Source organism: Salvelinus alpinus, chromosome 1 (assembly GCF_045679555.1).
Source record: "Salvelinus alpinus chromosome 1, SLU_Salpinus.1, whole genome shotgun sequence".
In the NCBI taxonomy this organism is placed as follows: Eukaryota; Metazoa; Chordata; class Actinopteri; order Salmoniformes; family Salmonidae; genus Salvelinus; species Salvelinus alpinus.
Genome location: NC_092086.1, coordinates 91,841,253 through 91,868,941, shown reverse-complemented (window position 1 = coordinate 91,868,941; position 27,689 = coordinate 91,841,253). Strand labels below are relative to the sequence as shown.

Here is a 27,689-nt window from a genome sequence, read left to right as displayed (position 1 = left end):
TATTGAAAACCTAAACTGTACTATCTACACATACTGTACATGTGCGAAAGTAGTACTGTTGACCAATCACCGATGAAGGGGCATAGACTTTGGCTACCGAACTTCGACTTGCCTCAAGAAAAACGGTTGTGTGCTCAAACAGCCAGAAAAAAAACCCTGCCGAAGACCAAAACGAAAATAAAATAAATACATGCTCAAACTGTTTAGAGTAGGATGCACACGGTAAAGTTTACTGTATGCCTACCATGCTCAACCTGTTTTGACTGGGAAGCATACGGTATGCTTCCCAGTCAAAATAGTTTGCGCAGATATTATGACAACATTTTGTGATGTTTTTGTTTGTTTTGGTCTTCAGCAGTTTTTTTTTTACAACTGTTCGTGAATTATTTTTGAGGCAAGTCGAAGTTCGGTAGCCGAAGTCTACGTCCCTTCGTCGTTATTGGTCAACAGTACTACTCATAGCAGGAGTGGAAACATAATGAAGTGTTTGTTGTCATTCAACGAGAGACAACTAGTTTTCATGCATTTTTTCATGCTAGTAGATACCATAGACTTCCAGTCATTGCGCTAACTTTAGTTAGCATTGGCTCGCGAAACTACCTCTAACTCATGGATACATACAAATGGTATCCATGAGTTCATCTGACTCTGGAAAAGTAGATAAAGTGCTTCATTGACAAAATCCTGTAGTGTCCCTTTAATTAAAGGATGATAGTAAATGAAGCAAACACGTCTGTGTTTTCAATAATCACATATTTCTTAGTTTAACCATTTTTGAGATTTAAAAAATGATCTTTTGCACAATCTAACCGGGCGCTCTACAAAGAGCTCCCATAGTGACTGTGCATCTGCCCATTCATTCGACTTTCCTACTCTGAGGGTGGTACTGACTTTCTTTGCAACCAATTATTTTAACTAGATGGTAACTTTAGATGAAGTAAAGTTGTGGGACTTGTTTTAGCTCTTTAAAAGTATTTTTGTGGAATTGGAAGAAGTTTTTTTTTAAAGTTTACTTTACTATTTAAAGCAAAGCAGTTACATATAGTCAAAGTTAAATTTAGTAAAATAATTGGTCAGAATACTTCGATAGACTACTACAGTATATCAACCTTATAACTTGGGGTTGTGGGACAGTTAAATCACCAAAATGTCTGAGCTACAGTTATTGCGTGTGAAAATGGAAAGAAGAAAGACATACAGTTGGACAAAGCAAGCTTCTGTCAGAAGATGGACAGCAATAAAAGGCAGGATCATGTGGACCACAGAAATAGAATTCATTCCATTTCTATAACACTTAGGAAAGCGAAGCAACTCTGAATCATTCATGCTTTGGGTCTCATCTAAATATATGCATGCTTCACTTTTTTAAAATGTTCTAGGTAAATTAAGTTTGATTTTAGTTGAATGATGATGTAATGATCAAACAGTTTTGTTGGAAATTCATAGGTCTGCTGCTCAAGGTCAGATAGAAACTAACATTTTATTATAGTTTTTCAAGTTAAGTTTTTAATGTAACATGCACAAGTACAGTGAAATGCATTTATTGCAAGCTCTAAACCCAACAATGCAGTAATCAATATCAATGTAGCACTAAAAATAACATAAGGTAGAACAGAAAGACACAAATAAAAATAAGAACATGAGAAAGTAAGAAGCTAGATACAGGGTTAGTTCCAATACCATATTTACAATGTGCAGGAATACTGGAGTGATAGAGGTAGATACACTATATATACAAAAGTTTGTGGACACCCCTTCAAATTAGTGGATTCGGCTATTTCAGCCACACCTGTTGCAGGTGTATAAAAGTGTAGGTGTATAAAATCGAGCACATGCCATGTAATCTCCATAGACAAACATTGGCAGTAGAATGGCCTACTGAAGAGCTCAGTGACATTCAATGTGGCACTGTCATAGGATGCCACCTTTCCAACAGGTCAGTTTGTCAAATTTCTACCCTTCTAGAGCTGCCCCAGTCAACTGTAAGTGCTGTAATTATGAAGTGGAAACGTCTAGGAGCAACAACAGCTCAGCCGCGAAGTGGTAGGCCACACAAGCTTACAGAACGGGATCGCCGAGTGCTGAAGTGCGTAAAAATTGTCTGTCCTCGGTTGCAACACTCACAACCGTGTTACAAACTGCCTCTAGAAGCAACATCAGCACAAGAACTGTTCGTCTGGAGCTTCATGAAATGGGTGTCCATGGCCGAGCAGCCGCACACAAGCCTAAGTTCACCATGCGCAATGCCAAGCGTCGGCTGGATTGGTGTAAAGCTCGCCGCCATTGGACTATGGAGCAGTGGAAACGCGTTCTGTGGAGTGATGAATCACGGTTCACCATCTGGCACTCCACCGAACAAATCTGGGTTTGGCGGATGCCAGGAGAACGCTACCTGCCTGAATGCCTAGTACCAACTGTAAAGTTTGATGGAGGAATAATGGTCTCGGGCTGTTTTTCATGGCCACTTAGTTCCAGTGAAGGGAAATCTTAACGCTACAGCATACAATAACATTCTAGACGATTGTGTGCTTCCAACTTGGGGAAGGCCCTTTCCTGTTTCAGCATGACAATGCCTCTGTGCACAAAGCGAAATCCTTACAGAAATGGTTTGTTGAGATCGGTGTGGAAGAACTTGACTAGCCTGCACAGAGCCCTAACCTCAACTCCATTGAACACCTTTGGGATGAATTGGAACGCCGACTGTGAGCCAGGCCTAATCGCCCAACATCAGTGCCCGACCTCACTAATGCTCGTGGCTGAATGGAAGCAAGTCCCCGCAGCAATGTTCCAGCATCTAGTGGAAAGCCTTTCCAGATGAGCGGAGACTGTTATAGAAGCAAAGGGGGACCAACTCCATATTAATGCCTATGATTTTAGAATGAGATGTTCGCTGAGCAGGTGTCCACCAGTGGTGTAAAGTACTTAAGTAAAAATACTGTTGAGTACTACTTAAGTAGTTTTTTGGGGTATCTGTACTTTACTTTTTTTTTTACAACTTTTACTTTACTACATTACTAAAGAAAACAATGTACTTTTTACTCCATACATTTTCCCTGACACCCAAAAGTATTTGTTACATTTCGAATGCTTGGCAGGAAAGGAAAATGGTCCAATTCACACATTTATCAAGAGAACAAACCTGGTCATCCCTACTGCCTCTGATCTGGCCGACTCACTAAACACACATGCTTCGTTTGTAAATTATGTCTGAGTGTTGGAGTGTGCCCTTGGCTTTCCGTAAATAAAAAAACAAAAAAAATGTGGCATCTGGTTTGCTTAATATAAGGAATATGAAATGATTTATACTTGTACGTTTGAAACTTAAGTATATTTTAGCAATTACATTTACTTTTGATACTTAAGTATATTTAAAACCAAATACTTTTAGACTTTAACTCAAGTAGTACTTTACTGGGTGATTTTCACTTGAGTCATTTTCTATTAAGGTATTTTTACTTTTACTCAAGTATGACAAATGGGTACTTTTTCCACCACAAAAGTGTACTTTTGGTCCTATATAGAGTATGTATCGGGTAAGGTGACTAGGCATCAGGATATATGATAAACAGAGTAGTATCAGCATAAATTATGATTGTATGGGAGTGCGTGTGTGTGTAGCGTCAGTATACATGTGTGTGCATGTTATGTTTTGTATTGGACTGTCAGTGTGCATAACTGTGTAGAATCCTGTGAGTGTGTAAAGATTACAAAAATAAAATACAAGGGTCAACTCAGATAGTCCGTGTAACAATTCTGAAAGGTATTTAGCAGTCTTATGGTTTCGGGATAGAAGCTGTTCAGGAGCCTGTTGGTGTTGGACTTAATTAACCGGTACCACTTGCCGTGCAGAAGCAGAGCACAGTCTATGGCTTGGGTGGCTGGAGTCTTTGACGATTTTCCGGGCCTTCCTTTCACACCGCCTGATATACAGGTCCTGGATGGCAGGGGGCTCGGCTCCAGTGAAGTACTGGGCTGTCCACACCACTCTCTGCAGCACCATTCGATCGAGGGTGGTGTTGTTGCCATTGCCATCTCAGACAAAACATTTTGCTCATTAAAATTCCTAGAATGTCTCTTTATAATAATATGTAAACTACCTAAATATTGCTCACACATTATTATAAAGATACATTTTAGGAATTTGAATGAGCACATTTTTTCTGAGCTGGGGTTGAGTGACTTGGGGATTGTGTCAAATATCACTGATGTGGATCAGGCCCTTAAACAGGGAAATAAAAAAATAAGGGTTAAGGGTAAAAGACTGATGTAATCCTTGGTTTACGCATGAATTGTCGGAGAAATTACAGGAAAGAAATGTAGCTTGGGCTAAGGTTAGACGGACTGATTCTACATCTGATTGGCAGTCCTTCAGAGATTTGAGAAACAGATGTCTATCCCTGGTTTCAAAAGCAAAATCATTATATTTCTTGAATTGTTTTTCAGAGTGGTGGTAATCCAGCCAACTTTTGGAAAGTGGTCAAATCCTTTAAACAAAACTCCACCCCCTCGTTACCCCAGCAGGTTGACAGCCTCTGGTCTGATGTACTTTGCTAAAAAACATAGGGGCTGATTCACTTGATTCCTTCTTATTGCAGCTCTCTGCCCCACTTATTGCAGAACCACTGACCTATATGTTTTACTTGAAAATTGTTTCTGGTGTTATCTCGAAGATATGGCAAGCGGCAAATGTCCTCCCACTACATAAAGGAGGAGATCCTTCTGACTTAGTTAACTCCCGTCCAATTTCCAAATTATGTTGCCTTTCCAAAGTTTTAGAATCCCATATACTAACTTTCAGCAAAAACTTTAACTTCTCCCTCTATTTTTAATGTGCACCAATCCTGTTTTAGATCTGGACATTAACAAGTGTAGCAGCTGAAACTGTGCTATGATGATGTGTTAAATTGTTAAATCATTGTGCTGCCTTATTTATAGACCTTTCCAAGTCCTTCAATACTGTTGACCATCACATTGTTATTCAAAGGTTGACTGAAATAGGCCTGGATCAAGCTTCTTGCAAGTGGTTTGAAAACTATCTGTCAGACAGGACTCAATGTGTGATCTCTGGTGGTGTTAAGTCTAGTTTTCTGGATATCACACAAGGTGTACCGCAGGGGTCGGTACTAAGACCTGTTCTCTTTACTATTTATTTAAATAATAGTCTATCTGTTAAAACTTGTGATATTCATCTGTACGCAGATGACACTGTTATGTATGCCATTGCCCCAACTGTTGAACAGGCTATATTAGAATCTGCAATCTGACCTTGTTACCATTCAGAAAGCCCTGGTTGGTTTAAAACTTGTACTTAATGCGATCAAGACGAAATACATGTTGTTCTCTAGTTCTCGCAAGAATGTTTCAGATGGACTACATATTTATTAATTGGATGTTTCTCCCATTGATCAGGTTCCCGCCTACAAATATCTGGACATCTGGATTGACAAAGACTTAATGTTTAAAAAACATACGGATGACCTAGTTAAAAAGCTAAGATTTAATGTGGGCTACTTTTTTATAAATAGATTGGCTGGTCACGTAGATCAATGTATTACTCCCTTTTTGTTCACAAAGCCCTACTACACAAGCTTCCAATTTACCTAACTTCGTTGCTAACGTATAAAAGAATGAGATAACCAACCCTGTAAACGGGTTTGCTAACTCTTCAGAATCCTCAGATCTTCACGGAATTAGGTGAATCTGCTTTAAGTTTTCACGCTCCACATTTTTGGAATCATTTACAAAATTCATTACATTTGGATTCCCTGGTGCCACTAGGACATTTTAAAACCCGGATGATAAATGGGTTCGAGGTGTGCAATTGTTTTGATTGATTGATTTAGTAACCTGCTTATGATGGCTGTGATGTTAGTGATGTTCTGGTGTAGTGTACTTGTAATTTGCAATACTTTTTTGCTTTGTGGTCTCACGGCACCATTGAAAATGAAACCCTGGTCTCAATTGGGCTCCACTGATTAAATAAAAGTTTACAGTAAAATAACAAGCAGTGATACAGCCTGTCAAGATGCTCTCAATGGTGCAGCTGTAGAACTTTTTGATGATTTGATGCCAAACCTTTTCAACTTCCTGAGGGGGAAGAGGCGCTGTCGTGCTTCCTTCACGACTGTGCGTGTGAGTGGACCATTTTAAGTCTTTAGTGATTTGGACAAAGAAGAACTTGAAGCTCTTGACCAGCTCCACTGCAGCCCTGTTTCCTGTAGTCCACGATCAGCTCATTCGTCTTACTGACGTTGAGGGAGAGGTTGTTGTCCCGGCACCACACTGCCAGGTCACAGACCTCCACCCTGTAGGCTGTGTGTAGGTCTGTGGTGATCAGGCCTACCGCCGTCGTGTTGTCAGAAGACCCCCGATGTTGACTACCCTCACCACCTGGGGCTGGCCGATCAGGAAGTCCAGGTTCCAGTTGCAGAGGGAGGTGTTTAGTCCCAGGGTCCTAAGCTCGGTGATGAGTTTGGAGGGAACAATAGTGTTGAACGCTGAGACGTAGTCAATGATCAGTATTCTCACATAGGCATTCCTCTTATCTAGGTGGGTAAGGGTAGTGTGGAGCGCAATTGAGATTGCATCGTCTATGGATCTGTTGGGGCAGTATGTCTGGTGTCTGGGATGAATAACCTTTCAAAGCACATGATTACAGATGTGAGTGCTACAGGGCGGTAGTCATTGTGGCATAAAGCTTTAGAGTTCTTGGAAACAGGAATAATGGTAGTTATCTTAAGACACGTGGGGATTACAGACTGGGACAAGGAGAGGTTGAAAATTACAGTGAATATGCTTGCAAGCTGATCTGTGCATGCTCTGAGAACAGGCCCGTAGCCCTGCGAGTGTTGACCTGAATAAAGACCTTCCTCACGTAAACCTTGGAGAGCGAGATCACCCAGTCCTCTGGGTTGGTGGGGGCCCTCAGGCACAGTGTTGTTATTGTCAAAGCATGCATAAAATCCATGGAGTTTGTCTGCAAGAGAGGCATCGTTGGGCAGATCATGGCTGGGTTGTCCTTTGTAATCCGTAATGGACTGTAGCCCCTGCCACATGCGGTGGGCGTCGGAGCCTGTGTAGTATGATTCCACCTTATTACTATATCATTGCGGGACTTGAACTTGTTCCTGTCCTTAGCCGTAGCCTCAGGGTTGTCTGTGATAGCCCTGTGTGTGGTAGCCCTGTCCTTAAGTTTAGCACCAACCTCAGTGTTAATCCAGGGCTTTTGATTGGGGAAGAATATTCACCGTGGGGACAACGTCACCGATGCATTTCCTTATGAAGCTAGTGACGGCGGTGCTTAGCTCGATGTTATTGGCGGAGTCTGGGAACATATTAGAATAGCAGTGAAGTAGAGGAAGATGTCATACACTAAGTTTCTGTCTAGCGTGATGGGAAAGTGGTTAGAAGTTTGAAAAAAAAAAAAGCAGAAACCTACCCATGGCATCGACGTTCAGGCCCTAACCTACCCCGATTGCTCAACCCGAAATTAGAAATACAATAACTTTCTCCGCTAGTATCCATAGCAGAATTGTCTCTGTCTGTCCTTTGCTCCCTGCGCTGCCCCATGTGCTCCTCTGCGTGTGTGAGTATCCTTAGCAACAGATGTCTCTAGCTTGAACGGTTCAAGAATTACTGTTGGTGGGTTATTTTATGCAAATGTATATAGTTACAAAAATGTTAAATTTAGGATAGCCTGAACATGCGAAAGTTGGTTTGTTCTCTCTAGCTTGAATGGCTCAATAGTTATTTTATGCAAATGAATAAAAATGTATGTAGTTAGACATTTCAAAGAATTTGAAGTTAGGATAGCCTGACTGTTTTAAAGTTGGTCTTGTAGCTTAATTGGCCAAAAGCGAAACCATTTTGAATATCTACCTCTGTATTCCTATGGTTCTCATTAAAACCCATGTAATTAGCTTGCTGCTTTTCATCACTCTAAACTCAGACAGCTGTAACTTTTGATTAGTAGTAAATAATTTTGTTCTGATTCCAGATTTGAATACCAAAGAAGTAGACAAAGATCTAATACGCTCTAACTTTTTGTCTAACTGATTGGGAAAGTGGTCCAAATTTAAGTTGTTTATAAAAAGTTCATAGAAATGTTATTGATGCAGTTAGTAAAACAGCTGTATTGTTTGATCGGTATGAGATTTTTGTTCCAATTTCAGATTTGAATAGCAAAGAAGTAGAGGAAGAGTTCATATGCTCTAACTTTTTGTCAAAATGGTTGGGAAAGTGGTATCAGGTTTGTGTCAAAAGTTTCATTGTTCAAAGTAAATGGAATGCTAGAAGTCTGGGAGTTGATGTCACAATGGGACATTTAGAATGTTGAAGAAATCCCATGAAAGTGAAAAAGGACAAAAAGCTTAATAGTTTAAAAACAATATAATATATCAAAAAGTTGAATGCAAGCACACTGGTCCTGACTGTTCTGCACGTTTTAAAGTTTGAATGATGTTTCTAGCTTAAAACAATGTAAGAGAATGCTTCGCAAGCCCCACTAATAAGACTTATTATGACGAAGATTTAAACTGGGACGTTTGCGTCGCAAGTCTCACCAATAAGAAGAAGTATGTTGAAAATTTTAAGTGGGGACTCTTTTAAATAGAGTCAATTCCAATAGGGCCTTGGTGAAATGTCTCCATTCTTATGAAAACTCTGATCTCCATTGAGGTACATGCTTTCATCATGCACCGTCCTCAGATGCCTTAGCAAGTCGTCATTTAGTTTAAAACTCTTTCCACAGCGAGTACAGAGGAAAGACTCCTGGGAGTGAAGAAGCTTATGTTTTGTTAGGGTGTGGCTGTGGTGGAAGACCTCCCCACACACACTGCAGCGGAATGGCCTTTCTTCTGTGTGGATGTTCCTGTGCTCCTGCAGCCCTTTCAGCTGAGCAAAGACATCCCCGCAGTCTGTACAGGTATAAGGGGACTCACCTGTGTGGGTCCTCATGTGACATTTCAGATTATACTTGTCCCTAAACTGCTTTCCACACTCAGAGCAGCCTAGAGCCTTATTATGGCTCCTGCGGTGGTGGGTCAGGCATTTCTGAGAGGCAAAGACTTGGGCACAGTCAGGACAGATGAACTTAGGGAAGGCACTGCAACTGTGTTTGCTGAGAAAAGCAGCCCGTTTGTAGCTCTTACCACAGTCATGACAGCAGTGGCTTGGTCTATGGAAGGGATCTTCTTTGTTTTTCCGCTTCAGGCAGCAGGGTGTTTCTCCCTCTGTCTCGGCGGTGTTAGGGCTGGACGAGGAGATGACAGGGGCAGATACACCTCTCTTGGCCCTTCCAAAGACGGGCATCTGATTTGCTATGTTTCTAAGCTGACTTCTCTCAACATTCTCAGTATTTCTAGCCACATCAGCAGACTGTCCCATCTCAGAGGCTGACCTGATCTCATCCTCTACCTCAGCCTGGTTATTGTATTTTATCTCCTCCTTAATCCAGTCCTCATGTTCAGAAAAATTGTCTTCCTCAACCAAATCATCTTCCCCATCAAGTCTCCTCTCCTCACTATAAATGTCCTCCAGATGTCTGGCATCTATATTGAAAGTGTTGGACTGACAGACTTTAGAAAATTCTATCCTCTTCAGAAATAACCCTGGTCCTGTGACTTTCATCTTCTCACTGTTAACTTGATGTTCTGTAGGTCTGAAAATTAATGGAAATAGACAGCATATCAACAAATGCATTACAATAGACACACACTATTTGTAGTCAACATATTTAACACTTCCTTAATCTCTTTGGATGTGCAAGAAAGAAACACTCAAAACATGATCTGGCCCTACCCTGCTTCTTCCTCTCTCAGTTGTTCTGCAGGGTATCCCTCTCCATCAGTGTGGTTGTCCATCTCACTGCACTTATCCCCAGGTGTGTTGTTCAGGTACTCCTCAGCCATGTAGATAGCCTCCTCCATGTCCTGGGGGCACTGTTTCAGCACACAGTCTCCAACATGTGTGGGCAGGAGTGACACAAACCTCTGCAGGGCCACACACCTCACCACCTCCGCAGCCGTTCTCCTCTCAGGCCGAAGCCAGTGCTGGGCAGCACTTTCCAGTCCCTGCCCCAACTCCCTGGGCCCTCTCTCAGGGTCGTACCTCAGATAGCTGAAGTCCTCCTGCCGTCGGCTCTCTTCTGCCCTGACTTGGCTCTGCAGGCTGGCCCTCAGTGTCTCGTAGTTTGGCTCGCCTGACCTGAGGCACTCCCCGCCAAGGAGCCCCCACTTCACATTAGAAAGCCTGGAGTTGGAGTCTGCCTCCTCCAAAAGCAGCAGGTAGGCCTCAGGATCCTTCACCTCCTCCAGCTTCACATCTGGCTCCATTCTCCTGAGCTCCTCCTTCTCCAGTAACTGTGCCAGAGCCTCAGTCTGTATCTCCCCCTGTACAGCCAGGGCCTGTAGCTGCTGTCTGTGCACTGCTAGTAGGTTTGTAAATAACCGCACCACATCCATGATTCCACTCTTGGAGTCTCTAGCAACAGTCTGTGAAATATGAAATGATTATAAAAGTATGGTAATGACAGTACCACTGTGCAATGAAGATGGCTATTTGGGTGTATAATAAATCCTGTGAAAATAAAATATGTTGATAGCCAACTCTCAATGAGAGTTTCAAACACGTGATCCACGAGGTTGTGTTTAATGTGTTTATAAGGCTGTACATGTAGCTATGATCTAAGTTATAGCGTCTAGCTAGCTTGTTAATCTGTCTGGCACCACATTCAGATGTGTGCCTCATTTTCTCTCTGGATGAGGGCTAGCTGGCTAGCTAACGTTAGGTCAGTTAGGTGGGCTAGCTAGCCATGTTAGCTGACAATCCAGGCAAAATAGACAAATTCTACCATAAAATGTGATTATCAAGCTGACCAAAACCACATGTAGAAAGATAACGTTACTTACCGAGAGACTGGGCGTCTTTTTGTCTTTTACTCGTATTGTATTTCTTGCAAGTTAGCTAGCTAGCTACGTACGCCGTTTTTATTGTTGTTTCCAGGGGTACCATTTGATCGTGACAACGTATGCGTCTGCTGTGTGTAACATGATAAGCATTCCCGTCGTCTATTGTCCAAACATTATATGTAGCTAGCTAACGTTAGCTATTGAAACGTCCACGTCAAGTAATTAACCATCACAGGTAACTAGTAATTTATTAGTTATTTTCCATTCTTTTATAATCAATTTTGAGATAATATGTTCATTTTGATAGCGTTTTTTATTTTATATCATCCACCCAGCTAACAACCAAGTCCTGGAACGTTTGTCCACCTTGCTAACGTTAGCTAGCTACTAGCTAAGTTTCAGTGATGGTACTGGAAATTTGACTAGTCTCAAATAATTAGCTAACAATTACTTTTCGGTGATATTAGATGCCTTTGTGATCGAGCTGGCAATTCCGACCCTTCCAGCTAGTGAAAAGTATTTTTTTACTGCCCTCACCATAGGCACCTGCAATCAATATGGATGTGGTTGAGTTCCTAGTGTCCCTGCTGGATGTGCATAAACAACAGCTGAAAGCGCTGACCAGACAGGGGGAGATCCAGGCCAAGGTCCTCAGCCAGCTTGTCAAGGATGGTTTGACCAGAACCCTTGACCGGCCTTCACCCCAGGATGTAGAGGAACAGAGAAGGCATAGGATGACACCAGGGAGAGATAAAGACCCGGAGGACTGGGGTGCTAGGCTTGGTGGGCTGCTGCAAGAGGAGACACAGAAGAAGAATCAACTGATCAGACCCCAGGGGTTGTCTAATTCATTCCAGACCAGGGTACTGGGACAGATGTGGACTGTGGAGGACCAGAGCAGGCAGGACTTCTTGTCTCTGCGGTACGAACCCCAGAAGGGAGCCAGAGAGCTGGGGCAGAAGCTTGACTCAGCTGCTAAGCACTGGCTTAGGCCTGACCTAAGGACTGCTGCACAGGTAGAGCAGTGTGTTGCCATGGAGCAGTTTCTGTCCCTCTTGCCAAAGGAGGCTGGAGCCTGGGTGCAGAAGCAGCAGCCCAGGGATATGGAGGAAGCGATCAGCATGGCTGAGCAGCGGCTTGGGTCTGGTGTCTTCACCGTCTCCTCGCCTTCCCCTGACCGTACACAGACAAACACAGCACAGGGCTCAACAGAGACACAAGAACAAGGGTAGGTAAATGTGTGGCATCTATTGAACTAATCATATCTGCAGTTATTCTATCATCCTCAGTGTCTTTAGTTTAATTGTTCAGTCACATGCAGATCCTAAGAACGATTCACTATGATTAATCTCATTTTTTGAATTTACAGGAGTGTCAAGATGCAGAGCACCAGTGATCACCCAGATGCTTTGACCAAGTCATTTCTCAACCAGCTGGAGACTCAAAAGTCTGCCCATTTCAGTCTAGAGATTCCAGACATGGGAGTAGCCAGCTACCAGGAGGAAAAGGATGAGCATAAGGTGGTCCCAGAGGAAGAGTCCATCTTTGTGTGTAAGCAGGAAGTGGAGGACCCTGACTGGCATCAGGAGAGTGCTCCGCCAGAGCCTATCCAAATGTATGGGAGCACAACAGGACATGAGAGCATGTCGGTGGACACACCTTACATCTCCCCTCCCAGACACAACTCTCTCTCCTCCACCATGTACACTCATCCAACACCCAGAGTGTCCAGTCAGATCCCCTCCCCACAGTCGCCTCCATCCCTTGCTCCTGATGTCTATCATCCACATGTTCAGGACAGCCCAGTGACAGACAGACTGCAGAGTAACAATCATTCTAGTGACGAGACGGAGCTTACTGCCAGGTACACAGGGCTTATCTCTGAAGATGGACAGCTGACCTGGGGGACCCTCCCGAGGGTTCCCTCACCCTCCTTCCACACTCGCCCACCCTCCCCCTCGCCCTCCCACCAGTGCCCAGACTGTGGCTGCTGCTTCACCCAGCAAAGGAGCCTGGAGGAGCACAGGAACATTCACACGGGGGCGAGGCCCTTCGTCTGTGGGGTGTGTGGCAAGGCCTTCTGCCACCGCCGCACTCTGAACAAACACACACGTATCCACTCCTGGGAGAGACCCTTTCAATGTACTGACTGTGGACAGACCTTCAAACTCAAAGACACCATGAAGAGGCACCAGGTGTCCCACAGCAGGCCAGGGACAGGGCCAGGGGCACGTCAGCTCTCTCACTCACCCTGATACTCTATCTAGCAGCTAGCTGCTCACTCAGCACTTCACCTCGCTGAGAGGAGGCCTCGTAGTAATCAGCACACAACAAGGACTTGAAGTAGGACTGGTCAGATGGCTTTCTCTGTAAATGTCCTAAATAGGCAGATTTGTGTGAGAAAGCTACCAGTGTTTTCTGTTGGCGTGTTCCATAAACAGAGGACACTGCTTTGGATTTCACAGGTGAACTGGTTGGTGGAACATCTCTCCCATGTTTCCATGTAAACAAGCTCAAATTACTTGTGCTTCATTGCTCCCTTTTTTTTGTAGAATGCCCTGCCATGGTCCAAGTTAGAGGTGTTTCATGCATTTGGATATTGTGATAGTTACTCTTGAATAATTCTTTGTTATGCAGAATCGTTTTTTGTATTTAATTTAATTCTTCAGAAGAGCAGAGATCAGAACATTGTGTAACAATGTACTGTACTGCTTTATGTATTTGTTGTTTTATGCGTAGGATATATATATATACACAGTTGAAGTCGGAAGTTTACATACACTTAGGTTGGAGTCGTTAAAACACGTTTTTCAACCACGCCAAAACTATAGTTTGTTCACAAGAAATTTGTGGAAAGTTGGTTAGGTCATCTACTTTGTGCATGACACAAGTCATTTTTCCAACAATTGTTTACAGACAGATTATTTCACTTATAATTCACTGTATCACAATTCCAGTGGGTCAGAAGTTTACATACACTAAGTTGACTGTGCCTTTAAACAGCTTGGAAAATGTCTTTATAAGCTTCTGATAGGCTAATTGACATCATTTGAGTCAATTGGAGGTGTACCTGTGGATGTATTTCAAGGCCTACCTTCAAACTCAGTGTATCTTTGCTTGACATCATGGGAAAATCAAAAGAAATCAGCCAAGACCTCAGGGAAGAAAAAAAAGAAATCCACAAGTCTGGTTCGTCCTTCGGAGCAATTTCCAAACACATGAAGGTACCACGTTCATCTGTACAAACAATATTATGCAGGTATGAACACCATGGGACCACGCAGCCGTCATACCGCTCAGGAAGGAGATGAGTTCTGTCTCCTAGAGATGAACGTACTTCGGTGCGAAAAGTGCAAATCAATCCCAGAACAACAGCAAAGGACCTTGTGAAGATGCTGGAGGAATCAGGTACAAAAGTATCTATATCCAAAGTAAAACGAGTCCTATATCGACATAACCTGAAAGGCCGATCAGCAAGGAAGAAGCCACTGCTCTAAAACTGCCATAAAAAAGCCAGACTATGGTTTGCAACTGCACATGGGGACAAATATCGTACTTTTTAGAGACATGTCCTCTGGTCTGATGAAACAAAAATAGAACTGTTTGGCCATAATGACCATCGTTATGTTTGGAGGAAAAAGGGGGAGGCTTGCAAGCCGAAGAGCACCATCCCAACCGTGAAGCACGGGGGTGGCAGTGTCATGTTGTGGGGGTGCTTTGCTGCAGGAGGGACTGGTGCATTTCACAAAATAAATGGCATCATGAGGAAGGAAAATTGTGGATATATTGAAGCAACATCTCAAGACATCAGTCAGGAAGTTAAAGCTTGGTCGCAAATGGGTCTTCCAAATGGACAATGACCCCAAGCATACTTCCAAAGTTGTGGCAAAATGGCTTAAGAACAACAAAGTCAAGGTATTGGAGTGGCCATCACAATGCCCTGACCTCAATCCCATAGAAAATATGTGGGCAGAACTGAAAAAGCGTATGTGAGCAAGGAGGCCTACAAACCTGACTCAGTTACACCAGCTCTGTCAGGAGGAATGGGCCAAAATTCACCCAACTCATTGTGGGAAGCTTGTGGATGGCTACCTGAAACGTTTGAGCCAAGTTGAACAATTTAAAGGCAATGCTACCAAATACTAATTGAGTGTATGTAAACTTCTGACCCACTGGGAATGTGATGAAAGAAATACAAGCTGAAATAAATAATTCTCTCTACTATTATTCTGACATTTCACATTCTTAAAATAAGGTGGTGATCCTAACTGACCTAAAAATGGAATTTTTACGAGGATTAAATGTCAGCAATTGTGAAAAACTGAGTTTAAATGTATTTGGCTAAGGTGTATGTAAACCTACGACTTCAACTGTGTATATATATATATAGTTCAATAGTTTGGGGTCACTTAGACATTTCCTTGTTTTCCATGAAAACATACCTGAAATGAGTTGCAAAATGAATAGGAAATATAGTCAAGACGTTGACAAGTTTATAAATAATGATTTTTAATTGAAATAATAATTGTGTGCTTCAAACTTTGCCTTCGTCAAAGAATCCTCCATTTGCAGCAATTACAGCCTTGCAGACCTTTGGCATTCTAGTTGTCAATTTGTTGAGGTAATCTGAAGAGATTTCACCCCATGCTTCCTGAAGCACCTCCCACAAGTTGGAATGGCTTGATGGGCACTTCTTACGTACCATACGGGCAAGCTGCTCCCACAACAGCTCAATAGTGTTGAGATCCGGTGACTGTGCTGGCCACTGAATTATAGACAGAATACCAGCTTACTGTTTCTTCCCTAAATAGTTATTGCGCTGTGCTTTAATTTGGCTCTGTGCTTTAGGTCATTGTCCTGTTGTAGGAGGAAATTGGCTCCAATTAAGCGCCATCCACAGGGTATGGCGTTGCAAAATGGAGTGATAGCCTTCCTTCTTCAAGATCCCTTTTACCTTGTACAAAACTCCCACTTTACCGCCACCAAAGCACCCACAGACCATCACATTGCCTCCACCATGCTTGACAGATGGCGTCAAGCACTCCTCCAGCATCTTTTCATTTTTTCGGTCTCTCACGTATGTTCTTCTTTGTGATCCGAACACCTCAAACTTGGATTCGTCTGTCCATAACACTTTTTTCCAATCTTCCTCTGTCCAGTGTCTGTGTTCTTTTGCCCATCTTAATCTTTTATTTTTATTGGTCAGTCTGAGATATGGCTTTTTCTTTACAACTCTGCCTAGAAGGCCAGCATCCCGGAATCGCCTCTTCACTGTTGACTTTGAGACTGGTGTTTTGAGGGGTACTATTTAATGAAGCTGCCAGTTGAGGACTTGAGTTTCTTAAACTAGACACTAATCTACTTGTCCTCTTGCTCAGTTGTGCACCGGAGCCTCCCACTCTTTCTATTCTGGTTAGAGTTATGGTTGCTGATAATGGGCCTCTGTACGCCTATGTAGATATTCCATAAAATATCAGCTGTTTCCGGCTACAGTAGTCATTTACAACATCAACCATGTCTACACTGTATTTCTGATCCATTTGATGTTATTTTAATGGACAAAAAATTTGCTTTTCTTTTAAAAACAAGGACATTTTTAAGGGATCCCAAACTTTTGAACAGTAGTGTATATAGCAGATACTATAGCTGGAGGATGTGCATATTTCTTAACTTGCACAGTTTTGAAAGAGAACCTTTGACAGATATTGTCTTGCAATGAACATGTCATGTTATAAAATTGTCTGGATAGATGGAAAATTCATCACAAATACTTATTTTTTCTCAGATTGGTCAAGATCATATCTTTGACACATTTCCAACATAGGTAAACATTTTTACAAAAATCACGTCACAGTATTGAAGTCATAGGCATATTCTCATTATGAATCATTACTAATTTCACTCATGCAGTTTTATATTTTTATTGAAATCTATTGAATTTAAATGATTCATAATGATTATGTGAAACATTAGCATTGTGTAGTTTACAGAGTCCTATTTACATTGAGTAGATTCCCCTCAGCCTGTTATCACTGTGCTCAGTAAGGTTGGAGGTTCTCCTTTAGTTGGCAGAGGGACACGGAAGAACCCACTCCAAAGCCTGCATACAGAGGCTCAGAGAACTGGGCCTTGAATTTGTGGATCAGCTCCATGGCCTCTGACACAGAGTAGAAGGCCACCGTGTTGGCAGCGTAGTCCAGGTACACTCCAATCCGTGTGGCCCGTGGGGCCTCTGGCAGGTCTTTGTCCATCTTGTTGTGCCATGCGGAGTAGCCCGAGTCAGAGCAGAGCAGGCTCCAGGACTTGTCGTTGTAGCCCAGCAGACTGTAAGAGTTCTTACCCTTGCGGCTGATGCTCTTGTAGGCCACTCCGATGGAGAACTCCCCGCTCCACTCTGCTTCCCAGTAGTACCTGAACCCACCCAGGCACTCCTTGCATAGAACCTGGGAGAAGCCATCGAAGCGTTCGGGGTGATCCGGGTAAAACTTGACTGTCTTCTTCCGCATCACTTTGTGGTTCCCCTCAGACAGAACCAGCTCTTTGTAGGCTGTGTTGGGGTCAAAGGTGAGCGGACAAGAATCTGAAAAAAATACATATTTATTGGCATTATCAGAAAATTATATGATTTGAGTTGGTATAACAGACAAGAACAGACAAGAACAGAGCACTCACATCTCAAGAAGTCTGCTCTAGTTTTGGGTTCCTGAAAATCTGCCCTGGTGGGAGCTGTATTAGAACAAAATATGGATTCTATCACCAGAGATATTCAGATTAAAAACTGATATTTTTTCACAGATAATAAACCAATGTAAACTTCATAAATATGTACCTTTGAATCGTTTGTCGCCACCTCTTGGTGAAAGTATGTATACAGGGATATCACTTACTGTAAATGTAAAATTACAGTTGGTTATCGCAAAATCTTGCTGTACACAAGCTTTGTTGTAGGCATTTTAGTCACATTAATAGACTAACCTAACTTGGAGATTTTGCTCAGCTCCTTCTTACAGATGTCATCTAGATGCTCCTTCATGCCGGTGACAGTCTTGGTGACCTCTCCGAAGGAGAACTGAGGGTTGATTAGGACTTTGGGCACCATGGGCTCAGGAGGAACACACAGTGTGGGGAAGTTCTACACAGCACAAAATAAATGTATCAGTATCGTAATGCCAATGCTAGATTCATATTTCTACCAGTCTATTATCAGTACTGATCCTGGTTCCTACAGCTCAATGTCTCTCCTCCCTCCAGTCCAGTACCTGTAGGAAGTGGATGTTGTCCTCTGTGTCGAGGATCTGGCGCAGCTCGACGTCTCTGCGCTGCAGCTCCAGAATCTCCTGCTCCAGCCGCTCCACGTATCCCTCGGCCTGTGCCATGGCTGCCTGCATGTTGGCCTTTATCAGCTGGCTCACCTCAACATGCCAGCGCTCCACCGCCTGTAGCATCTCACTGAAGATCTTATCACTGTCTGACATCGCCCGCTGGGCATTGCTCTGAGGTTAGGGGAGGGAGATACTGCAAATTACGCAATTATTATTGTGTTATTATATAATTAAAAACAAAACATTGCAAACACAATTGTAATGATTGATTTAGTGTCTCTATGGCAATATATGGTCCAACATGTATAATGAATGATACTATGGTGCTAAATTAAAGGGATGTAGTCTCATAAAAAGTACCAGAAATTGACCTAGGAAATGGAAATGGACCTAACCTTGAGAACGTCAACATTGTGTCTCAACTCCTGCAGTTCCTTCATCCGCTCCTGAATGATGTGCTGGACCTCAGACTGGGTCACCAACAGGTTTTTCTGTTAAAGGAAAGGAAGATATGGTTAGTAAACTGAGGGGCCATAATACCCCATTGTCTTTAGAAGTTTCAAATGAGTTAAGCTGTATCATTGCAGTTGACATGTACTGTTAGAGCGATTAGTGAGGGTAGGTTGTTCCAGTGTGTAAGAGCAGTCTTGCCTGTTTCTCAGCGCGCTCCTCCTCAGCAGAGATGATGTTGTGGCTGCGGTGTTCCCTGACGGTACACAGCACACAGATACACATCTGGTCAGAGCGACAGAACAGCTCCAGGCCCTTCTCGTGCTGCGGACAGATCTTCCTGTCCAGGTGACCCGTCTCATCCACCAGCTTGTGCCTCTTGAAGGTGGCAGACTCGTAGTGGGGCTTGATGTGTGTCTCGCAGTAGTAGGCCAGGCACATCAGGCAGGACTTGACAGCCTTACTGCGGCGGCCCACACAGAAGTCACACAGCGAATCCCTCTGGAGGTAGGGGAAGGGCTGTAGCTCGGGCAGCTGCCGGCGCACCTGGGTCACGTTGGGCACGTTGCGCCTAAGGACGGGGCGAGGGGTGAAGGTGGCCCTGCATTGGGGGCAGTTGTACACCCCCAGGTGGTCATACTGGTCCCAGTAGACCTTGATGCACTCCAGGCAGTAGGTGTCTCCACAGGAGATGGTAACAGGGTCTCGCAGCACATCGGCACACAGAAGACAGGTGTAGCCATCTGGAGGCAGGGGAAAGTTCGGCTCAGCCATGGTCCTGCTGGGTCAGACTGAGACACAAGGAGATAACCAGTCAGTAGAAGTATAGAATGACACTCACTCCACTGTATTAAACGGGAGTGAGACTAAAGCAAGAGTGCAGTCCCCTTCCACTGGTATTTAAAGGTGAGGCTGTGTTTTAGTGTAAACAGAAAAGACAACCTGCATGAAACTGGGAAGTGAATGTGACCATAGAGGAATGAACCCACATACCACCCAGCAACAGACACTCTTGGTTGGTTCTTTTGGCGAAATGTGTGATCATCATAGTCCTAGACTGTTCTCTCTGCTACCGCACGGCAAGCGGTACTGGAGCTCCAAGTCTATGTACAAGAGGCTTCTTAACAGCTTCTAACCTCAAGCCATAAGACTCCTGAACATCTAATCAAATGCCTACCTGGACTGTTTGCATTGCCCCCCCCCCCCCCCCCCCCCCCCTCCCCCACGCTGCTGCTACTCTCTGTTATTATCTATGCATAGTCACTTTAATAAGACTACCTACATGTACATGTTACCTCAGTTATCTTGACTAACCAGTGCCCCCTGTATACAGCTTTGCTATTGTTATTTTACTGCTGTTCTCTAATTATTATTTTTTTTAAACTTTTTTAGGAATTTTCTTAACTGCATTGTTGGTTAGGGGCTTGTAAGTAAGCATTTCACTGTAAGGTCTACACCAGTTGTATTCGGCGCATGTGACAAATATGATTTAATTTTGAGTTGATCATCATGATGAACTTGCCATTCATTGAAAGCATGTAATGGAACAGTGATTGTAAACAGGGTTACAACTTAATATTGCAGTATATTCAAAAGGCAAGTTGGAACAGCATTTTTGTTGACACAGCAGTAGTAGGTCTCATGATGGCTGATGATGTCGAAACAGCCTGCCCTGCTTCTTTTCCGTATAAGAGATAGGACACTACACCACCATGTGTACACCATATACAGTCATTGGTGTATACCCACACAACATGGGGACAGGGCCTTACAGTAAACATATCCTAAAGGACAAAGTCAAATCCCTGCAAGTTCATCTGGTGGGAAAACATGCCCTCTGTGTCACAATATCAGTTAAACACTCCGTGTGTGGTTATGCTGTAAATTCTCTAGAATAGAACATTATTGACACAATATTAGTGGTGCTAGTACCAGATTAGCCACTACTGTGTTTCCATCAACATCCTTTCTTATAGAACTGATGGGTTTCATTTCTTCAATGATAATGTCAATTTGTTTCTAAGATGTGTCAAACATGAGGTAAGGGTTATGAATGAGTGAGTAAAAAAAAAAGGTAATATGCTTCATATCAAAGACATGCACAGAATATTAGACAAAAAATACTGTGGTCGCAAATAGATATAAACATGAAATCCATATCATGGAAGTCTTTCAGATGTTAACTGTTCATGTATAATGCTGTCCTCATTTATAGGCTTTTCTTCGTGTTCGTTAATACAAAAAGCCTTTAGTCTCTGGACAGACAGAGGATAGGGCGTTGCAGCACCAGCTGTGAGCCAATCATAAAGGATGGAGGGGGAAGGAGCCAAGAAGGAGGAGAAAGGAAGGGGGTAGGGTTGAGAGAAAGGGGGGAGTAAACAAGAACGCATGCTCACGAGAGAGGCAGCAAATGATGTCATGGCTTGTGCTGGTCTGTGCTCGCTCTTTTCCTCCCCACCTTCTGCTCTCCATCTCCCTCTCTTCTCTGTACATCGCTATCATCATTGTGAAGGTGGTGTGAGTGGCAGGGCTAGGAGGAAGACACGCAGCATCAGCACAGACATCCCCAACATCATCGTCACTAAGAATTCCTTCACCTAACAGGTAAACATGTTTACACTTAAAGTTATCCTGTACTTTAGTCTATGTATGGACCAGTAAGAAAGAGGTCAAACCACAATACATGACACCAAATCATAGAAATGAGCTAAGCCATCTATTTGACATAATTTATTACGCTCACTGTCCTCTTTTTGGTGTACTTTTATTTTGTGCTGCATCATACTATATTTGAAATGTACTGTACATATATCATGGGGCAATATTGCATGATGTTTGTGTTTAACTTGTGGAATGTATGTTAAATATGAATTTACATATGTTAATGTTTCTTTACATTTTGAGTATCATATGCTGCATGGCCCAGTGTCTTTCTCTGGTCTGTTAATAATTAATGCAAGTGTGCTGAATTAATCTATTTGATCCAAGCCTTCATTACTTTATTGATCGATTACTTTACTTGATTAATCTCACAGCACCCCCCTCCCCCCACCCCCCTCCCCCCACCCCCCTCTTAAAAAGCAATAACAACTAACACCCTTGCCTTTCTTGAACTTTTCGTACTAGCACTGACTTTGCTGATAGCTACTTTTTGAGGAAAAATGTACTGACTATGACTGATATATATGGTTGTCTCACCTAGCTACATTATACAGTGCATTCAAAAAGTATTCAGACCCCTTGACTTTTTCCAGCCTTATTCTAAAAATGTATTAAATAAAACAATTTACACATCAATCTACACACAGTACCCCATAAAGCCAAAGCAGAAACATGTTTTTAGAAAGTTATTTACAAATGTATTTAAAATTAAAAACAGGAATACCTTATTTACATAGGTATTCAGACCCTTTGCTATGACACTCGAAATTGAGCTCAGGTACATCCTGTTTCCATTGATCATTCTTGAGATGTTTCTACAACTTGAAGTCCACCTGTGGTAAATTCAATTGATTGGACATGATTTGGGAAGGCACACACCTGTCTATATACGGTCCTACAGTTGACAGTGCATGTCAGAGCAAAACCCAAGCCATGAGGTCGAAGGAATTGTCCGTAGAGCTCCGAGACAGGATTGTGTTGAGGCACAGATCTGGGGTAGGGTACCAAAATATTTCTGCAGCATTGAAGGTCCCCAAGAACACAGTGGCCTCCATCATTCTTAAATGGAAGAAGTTTGGAACCACCAAGACCCTTCCTAGAGCTGGCGGCCCAGCCAAACTGAACAATCAGGGGAGAAGGGCCTTGGTCAGGGAAATGACCAAGAACCCGATGGTCACTCTGACAGAGCTCCAGAGTTCCTCTGTGGACATGGGAGAACCTTCCAGAAGGGCAACCAGCTCTGCAGCACTCCACCAATCAGGTCTTTATGGTAGAGTGGCCAGACGGAAGCCACTCCTCAGTAAGGCACATGGCATCCAGCATGGAGGTTGCCAAAAGCCACCTAAAGAACTCTCAGACCATGAGAAACAAGATTCTGTGGTCTGATAAAACCAAGATTGAACTCTTTGGCCTGAATGCCAAACGTAACGTCTGGGGAAAACCTGGCACCATCCCTACGGTGAAGCATGATGGGGAAGTTTTTCAGCGGCAGGGACTGGGAGACTAGTCAGGATCGAGGGAAAGATGAACCGAGCAAAGTACAGAGAGATCCTTGATGAAAACCTGCACCTCAGACTGGGCCGAAGGTTCACCTTCCAACAGGACAACGACCCTAAGCACACAGCAAAGACGACGCACGAGTGGCTTTGGGACAAGTCTCTGAATGTCCTTGAGTGGCCCAGCCAGAGCCCAGATTTGAACCCGATCGAACATCTCTGGAGAGACCTGATTCTGTGCCTCCAACTTTGTGACAACAGTTTGGAGAAGGGCCTTTCCTTTTTCAGCATGACAATGGACCCGGCCACAAAGCAAGGTCCATACAGATATGGTTTGTCAAGATCGGTGTGGAAGAACTTGATTGGCCTGCACATAGCCCTGACCTTAACCCCATCGAAAATCTTTGGGATTAATTGGAACGCCGACTGCAAGCCAGGCCTAATTGCCCAACATCATTGCCCGACCTCACTAATGCTCTTGTGGCTGAATGGAAGCAAGTCCCTGCAGCATTGGTCCAACATCTAGTAGAAAGCCTTCCCAGGAGAGGGAAGGCTGTTATAGCAGCAAAGGGGAGACAAACTCCATATGAATGCCCATGATTTTGGAATGAGATGTTCGACGAGCAGGTGTCCACATACTTTTGGTCATGTAGTGTATCTTAAGATGAATGGATAATCTTAAAATGAATGGATAAGAGTCGATCTGGATAAGAGCATTAATTAAATTAATTAAATTTTAAAAATATATATATATTGAAAACAACCCACTATAAAAGAAAGTGAGATATTCCTACCATGGTCTCATTTACTTAATTGTGATATTTTTACCCAACAACAGGCTTCTCTCCAGTAATGATACATAATGGAACGTTATTTAATTAAGTAGCTCTCGGAGAGGAGCTGAACTAACTGTAACAGTTTGAGATGGATGAATATATGTGTGTGGGTATGGGTGTGTGTGTGTCCATCATAAATCAGCGGCCACAGCAGCCATTTCTTGTTTGGGCAGGGAATCATTCCAGCTAATGGAGTCTTTTCGAACGTGTGTGTGTGTGTGTGTGTGTGTGTATGTGTGTATATAAAATGCCCAGAGGATGTGGTGTGCTGAATGTATCGGCTTAATGACCAAATCTCTCCCAATACCTCCTCATTTCCTGTCTCCGTGGACTCGGTGTCCTCCCAATGTTATTTCAACATTATGGCAGTGCACTTGCTGTTGCACTTGCTGTGAGAAACTACAGCAGTCTCTTGCATCCCATCCTTAATGTTTTACCTCTCTCTCTATCTCCATCTCTCTATCTATAGGGCAGAATGGCAGAGGGCTCCGTATCAGTAGCAGAGGTGGAGACGGCCTTCAAGAAGTTTGCCATTCATGGGGACACCAAGGCTACTGGGAAGGAGATTAACGGGAAGAACTTTGCCAAACTCTGCAAGGACTGCCGGGTCATCGACGGCAAGAACGTCACTGCCACCGATGTGGACATTGTCTTCACTAAAGTCAAGTGAGACTCGGTCCAGTTTCAAACCTCCACACTGACAGATACACAGTCATCTTTCTAGGAAAGAGGGAATACGGCCAGAGGCCCTCAGAATACCATATCATGAGTAAAGGTAAAACTCTCAAAATGTTTTCTGTGTATTTTAGGGCGAAGACAGCTCGTGTGATTGCCTTTGAGCAGTTCAGCCAGGCCCTGTCAGAGTTGGCCCCGAAGCGTTTTAAAGGGAAGGGCCAGGAGGAGGCGCTGCAGCAGCTCTACGGCCTCATAGCAGGGAAGGAGCCTGCCAACGCAGGCATCACCGTGAGTGTCTACCTGTCAGCAGCACACAGCCTGATAATATTACAGTCTCAAAGAGAGCTTGTGTGTGTGTGTCCGCTGTGTGTGTCCCCGCTGTGTGTGTGTCCGCTGTGTGTGTGCATATCTGTGTGGTGGGTAAGCTCTTACTTTGTATCCTCATCTCTCATTCTCCCTTTCCCTTTCTCTTTCCCTCGCTCTTTTCCCTCGCTCTTTTCCTGCTCATAGAAAGTGGCCAAGGCAGCGGCGGTGGACAGACTCACAGACACCACCAAATTCACAGGGGCACACAAGGAGCGGTTTGACGAGTCGGGCAAGGGGAAGGGCAAGGCCGGGCGAGTAGACATTCCAGATGCCAGTGGCTATGTGGGGGCCTACAAGGGCAAGGGCACCTATGAGGATAAGGTCAAGGAAGCATAAGCAGGACAGAGGGAGCGAGAGAGAGATATGCTCAGTCAGACCCCACTATTTACCCCAAAGACCCTCCCTAAATAGTGTAATTTAAGTGAGAACTTGTGTAAATGTATATTAATGCACATACTGCGCAGGTAGGATGGGCTGGTCAGTCACTGGGTGTCATAGTATTATATATCCTTTAAAGTTGCATGTTGGGGTGGTGGTTGTTATGATGGAGAGGGGAGGTGTAAGGGTGAGGAGTAAACCTGAATAGAAAACAAAACAGTGACCAATAAAAACGTGAATAATATTTAGATATATTCACCTTCCCAAGCGCTCCAACCCCTGACCCTCCAACCCCTGACCCTCCAACCCCTGACCCTCCAACCCCTGACCCTCCAACCCCTGACCCTCCAACCCCTGACCCTATCCCTCCCAGCTTCACTAGATGCCTCCGTATGAGTCATTTTGCCTTGTTTATGTGTTGTGTATAATATATATATATATATATATATATATATATATATATATATATATATATATATATATACATACAAAAATATAAACGCGTCATGCAACAATGTCAACAATTTTACTGAGTTACAGTTCATATAAGGACATCAGTCAATTGAAATAAATTCATTAGGACCTAATCTATAGGCAGGGGCGCAGCCATGCAGCATTTCTCCTTTGCCAAGATAATCCATACACCTGACAGGTGTGGCATATCAAGAAGCTTATTAAACAGCATGATCATTACAAACGTGGTCCTTGTACTGGGGACAGTAAAAGGCCACTCTAAAATGTGCAGTTTTGTCACACAACACAATGCCACAGATGTCTCAAGTTTTGAAAGAACATGCTCCAGAGCTGTAGCCAGAGAATTTAATGTTCATTTCTCTGCCATAAGCCACCTCCAATGTCGTTTTAGAGACGTTGGCAGTACATCCAACCGGCCTCACAACCGCATACCACGTGTATGGTGTCGTGTGGGCGAGCCATTTTCTGATGTCAACTTTGTGAACAGAGTGCCCCATGGCGGCGGGGGGGTTATAGTATGGTTAGGCATAAGTTACAGACAACAAACACAATTGCATTTTATCGATGTCAATTTGAATGCACAGAGATACCGTGATGAGATCCTGAGCCCCATTGTCGTGCCATTTATCCGCTGCCATCACCTCATGTTTCAGCATGATAATGCACGGCCCCATGTTGCAAGGATCGGTACACAGTTCTTGGAAGCTGAAAATGTCCCAGTTCTTCGATGGCCTGCATACTCACCAGACATGTCACCCATTGAGCATGTTTGAGATGCTCTGGATCGACGTGTACAACAGTGTGTTCCAGTTCCTGCCAATATCCAGCAACTTTGCACAGCCATTGAAGAGGAGTGGGACAACATTCCACAGGCCGCAATCAACAGCCTGATCAACTCTATGTGAAGGAGATGTGTCGCGCTGCATGAGGCAAATGGTGGTCATACCAGATACTGACAGGATTTCTGATCCACGCTCCTACTTTTTAAAAAGTTATCTGTGACCAACAGATGCATATCTATCAAATCAAATGTTATTTGTCACATGCGTCAAATACAACAGGTGTAGACCTTACCGTGAAATGATTAATTACAAGCCCTTAACCAACAATGCAGTTTTAAGAAAATAAGAGTTAAGAAAATATTTACTAAATAAACTAAAGTTTAAAAAAAAGTTACACAATAAAATAACGAGGCTATATATACAGGGGGTACCGGTACCGAGTCAATGTGTGGGGGTACAGGTTAGTCGAGGTAATTGAGGTATGTACATGTAGGTAGGTGTAAAGTATTCCCAATCATGTGAAATCCATAGATTAGGGCCTAATGAATTTATTTAAATGAACTGATTTCCTTATATTGTAACTCAGTAAAATCTTTGAAGTTGTTGCATGTTGTGTTTATATTTTTGTGACCAGTGACCCATGACCCAACATTTAGTGCCCTCTAGTGTACAAAACAAGTTAAAACATCTCTAGACAGAACATATACAACACACAAAATGGTATATAGGCAGGCCAAAACGCCTCCTACAGCCTCAGTCATCACTCCTATTACTGCAGGAACTCACTTCTCTACTACTACTACCACACATTTTGCCTTATCATTGAGGTTGCTACTAACACTAATACCCTGGTATTATGCACTGCTTTCACCCAGCCTTCTCTACTGATGTCCTTAGCTTTCATCTGCTCTGCTATAATAACTGTATATTGTAAATATAGATAGTTGCATGGATGAATGAATGAATAAACAAATGGATAGATGATGTAATAGATTAATGAATGGTGAATGAATGAGAAGAGAAGAGATTTACACTGTATCTGTACAGTGTAGCGCTTTGCCTGTGCTTTAGAAATGAAGAGAGAATAAGAGACCGATGAGGACATTCCTCCACTCCTCCAGTGAGGAATGACTAAATGAATTGTTCTGTTGGAGGACTGGGAGCCTCCTGACTGCACTGCATTGTCTCCTATTGGGTTGTTGTTCTGTCCCTACTGATCACTGTCTGTTGTGTTTTGTACAGTTTAGCTGTGTCTCCCTCAATTCTGAAAAGCTATAAGAGTATGTATATGTTCAAATAAATCACTGAGCAGCAATTCAGACCATGTGAAAGAGTATTTTTC

The 27,689-nt window shown here is 43.2% G+C and overlaps 4 protein-coding genes across 5 annotated transcripts; 2 read left to right on the top strand and 2 right to left on the bottom strand.

The window, feature by feature from the left end:
- Positions 1-1,461: 1,461 nt before the first annotated feature.
- LOC139534287 (zinc finger and SCAN domain-containing protein 21-like) lies at positions 1,462-11,046 on the bottom strand. Its single transcript, XM_071333331.1, has 3 exons — positions 10,908-11,046; positions 9,799-10,490; positions 1,462-9,658 (listed from the first exon to the last, which is right to left on the bottom strand). The coding sequence occupies exons 2-3, from the start codon at positions 10,458-10,460 to the stop codon at positions 8,614-8,616; spliced, it is 1,707 nt and encodes a 568-aa protein (XP_071189432.1). The 5' UTR covers positions 10,461-10,490; positions 10,908-11,046; the 3' UTR covers positions 1,462-8,613.
- LOC139534293 (zinc finger and SCAN domain-containing protein 31-like) lies at positions 11,035-15,502 on the top strand. The gene is made up of 3 exons (XM_071333343.1): positions 11,035-11,142; positions 11,450-12,135; positions 12,277-15,502. Exons 2-3 carry the CDS (start codon positions 11,465-11,467, stop codon positions 13,160-13,162), a joined length of 1,557 nt encoding a protein of 518 aa, XP_071189444.1. The 5' UTR covers positions 11,035-11,142; positions 11,450-11,464; the 3' UTR covers positions 13,163-15,502.
- Positions 15,503-16,812: 1,310 nt separating this feature from the next.
- LOC139534276 (tripartite motif-containing protein 16-like) lies at positions 16,813-19,550 on the bottom strand. Of its 2 annotated transcripts, none has more exons than XM_071333317.1 (7): positions 18,881-19,550; positions 18,625-18,720; positions 18,167-18,400; positions 17,883-18,039; positions 17,737-17,793; positions 17,580-17,633; positions 16,813-17,487 (listed from the first exon to the last, which is right to left on the bottom strand). In XM_071333317.1, the coding sequence occupies exons 1-7, from the start codon at positions 19,451-19,453 to the stop codon at positions 16,946-16,948; spliced, it is 1,713 nt and encodes a 570-aa protein (XP_071189418.1). In that variant the 5' UTR covers positions 19,454-19,550; the 3' UTR covers positions 16,813-16,945. The 2 variants fall into 2 exon arrangements, with proteins under 2 accessions (XP_071189418.1, XP_071189409.1); XM_071333308.1 differs by having other exon boundaries at positions 17,580-17,657; positions 18,881-19,547.
- Positions 19,551-21,104: 1,554 nt separating this feature from the next.
- On the top strand, positions 21,105-27,666 carry LOC139534326 (tubulin polymerization-promoting protein family member 3-like). Its single transcript, XM_071333389.1, has 4 exons — positions 21,105-21,283; positions 24,142-24,338; positions 24,482-24,635; positions 24,858-27,666. The coding sequence occupies exons 2-4, from the start codon at positions 24,148-24,150 to the stop codon at positions 25,047-25,049; spliced, it is 537 nt and encodes a 178-aa protein (XP_071189490.1). The 5' UTR covers positions 21,105-21,283; positions 24,142-24,147; the 3' UTR covers positions 25,050-27,666.
- The last annotated feature ends 23 nt before the right edge of the window (positions 27,667-27,689 follow it).

Coding starts and splice junctions, on each gene's coding strand:
- LOC139534293 (XM_071333343.1), top strand. CDS start 11,465: ATGGATGTGGTTGAGTTCCTAGTGTCCCTGCTGGATGTGCATAAACAA. Junction 12,136..12,276: donor ACAGAGACACAAGAACAAGG/GTAGGTAAATGT, acceptor TTGAATTTACAG/GAGTGTCAAGATGCAGAGCA.
- LOC139534287 (XM_071333331.1), bottom strand. CDS start 10,460: ATGGATGTGGTGCGGTTATTTACAAACCTACTAGCAGTGCACAGACAG. Junction 9,659..9,798: donor CTGAGAGAGGAAGAAGCAGG/GTAGGGCCAGAT, acceptor ATTAATTTTCAG/ACCTACAGAACATCAAGTTA.
- LOC139534276 (XM_071333308.1), bottom strand. CDS start 19,453: ATGGCTGAGCCGAACTTTCCCCTGCCTCCAGATGGCTACACCTGTCTT. Junction 18,401..18,624: donor ACAATGTTGACGTTCTCAAG/GTTAGGTCCATT, acceptor CCCTAACCTCAG/AGCAATGCCCAGCGGGCGAT. Junction 17,488..17,579: donor TAGAGCAGACTTCTTGAGAT/GTGAGTGCTCTG, acceptor TATTTTTTTCAG/ATTCTTGTCCGCTCACCTTT.
- LOC139534326 (XM_071333389.1), top strand. CDS start 24,148: ATGGCAGAGGGCTCCGTATCAGTAGCAGAGGTGGAGACGGCCTTCAAG. Junction 24,339..24,481: donor ATTGTCTTCACTAAAGTCAA/GTGAGACTCGGT, acceptor TGTGTATTTTAG/GGCGAAGACAGCTCGTGTGA. Junction 24,636..24,857: donor CTGCCAACGCAGGCATCACC/GTGAGTGTCTAC, acceptor TCCTGCTCATAG/AAAGTGGCCAAGGCAGCGGC.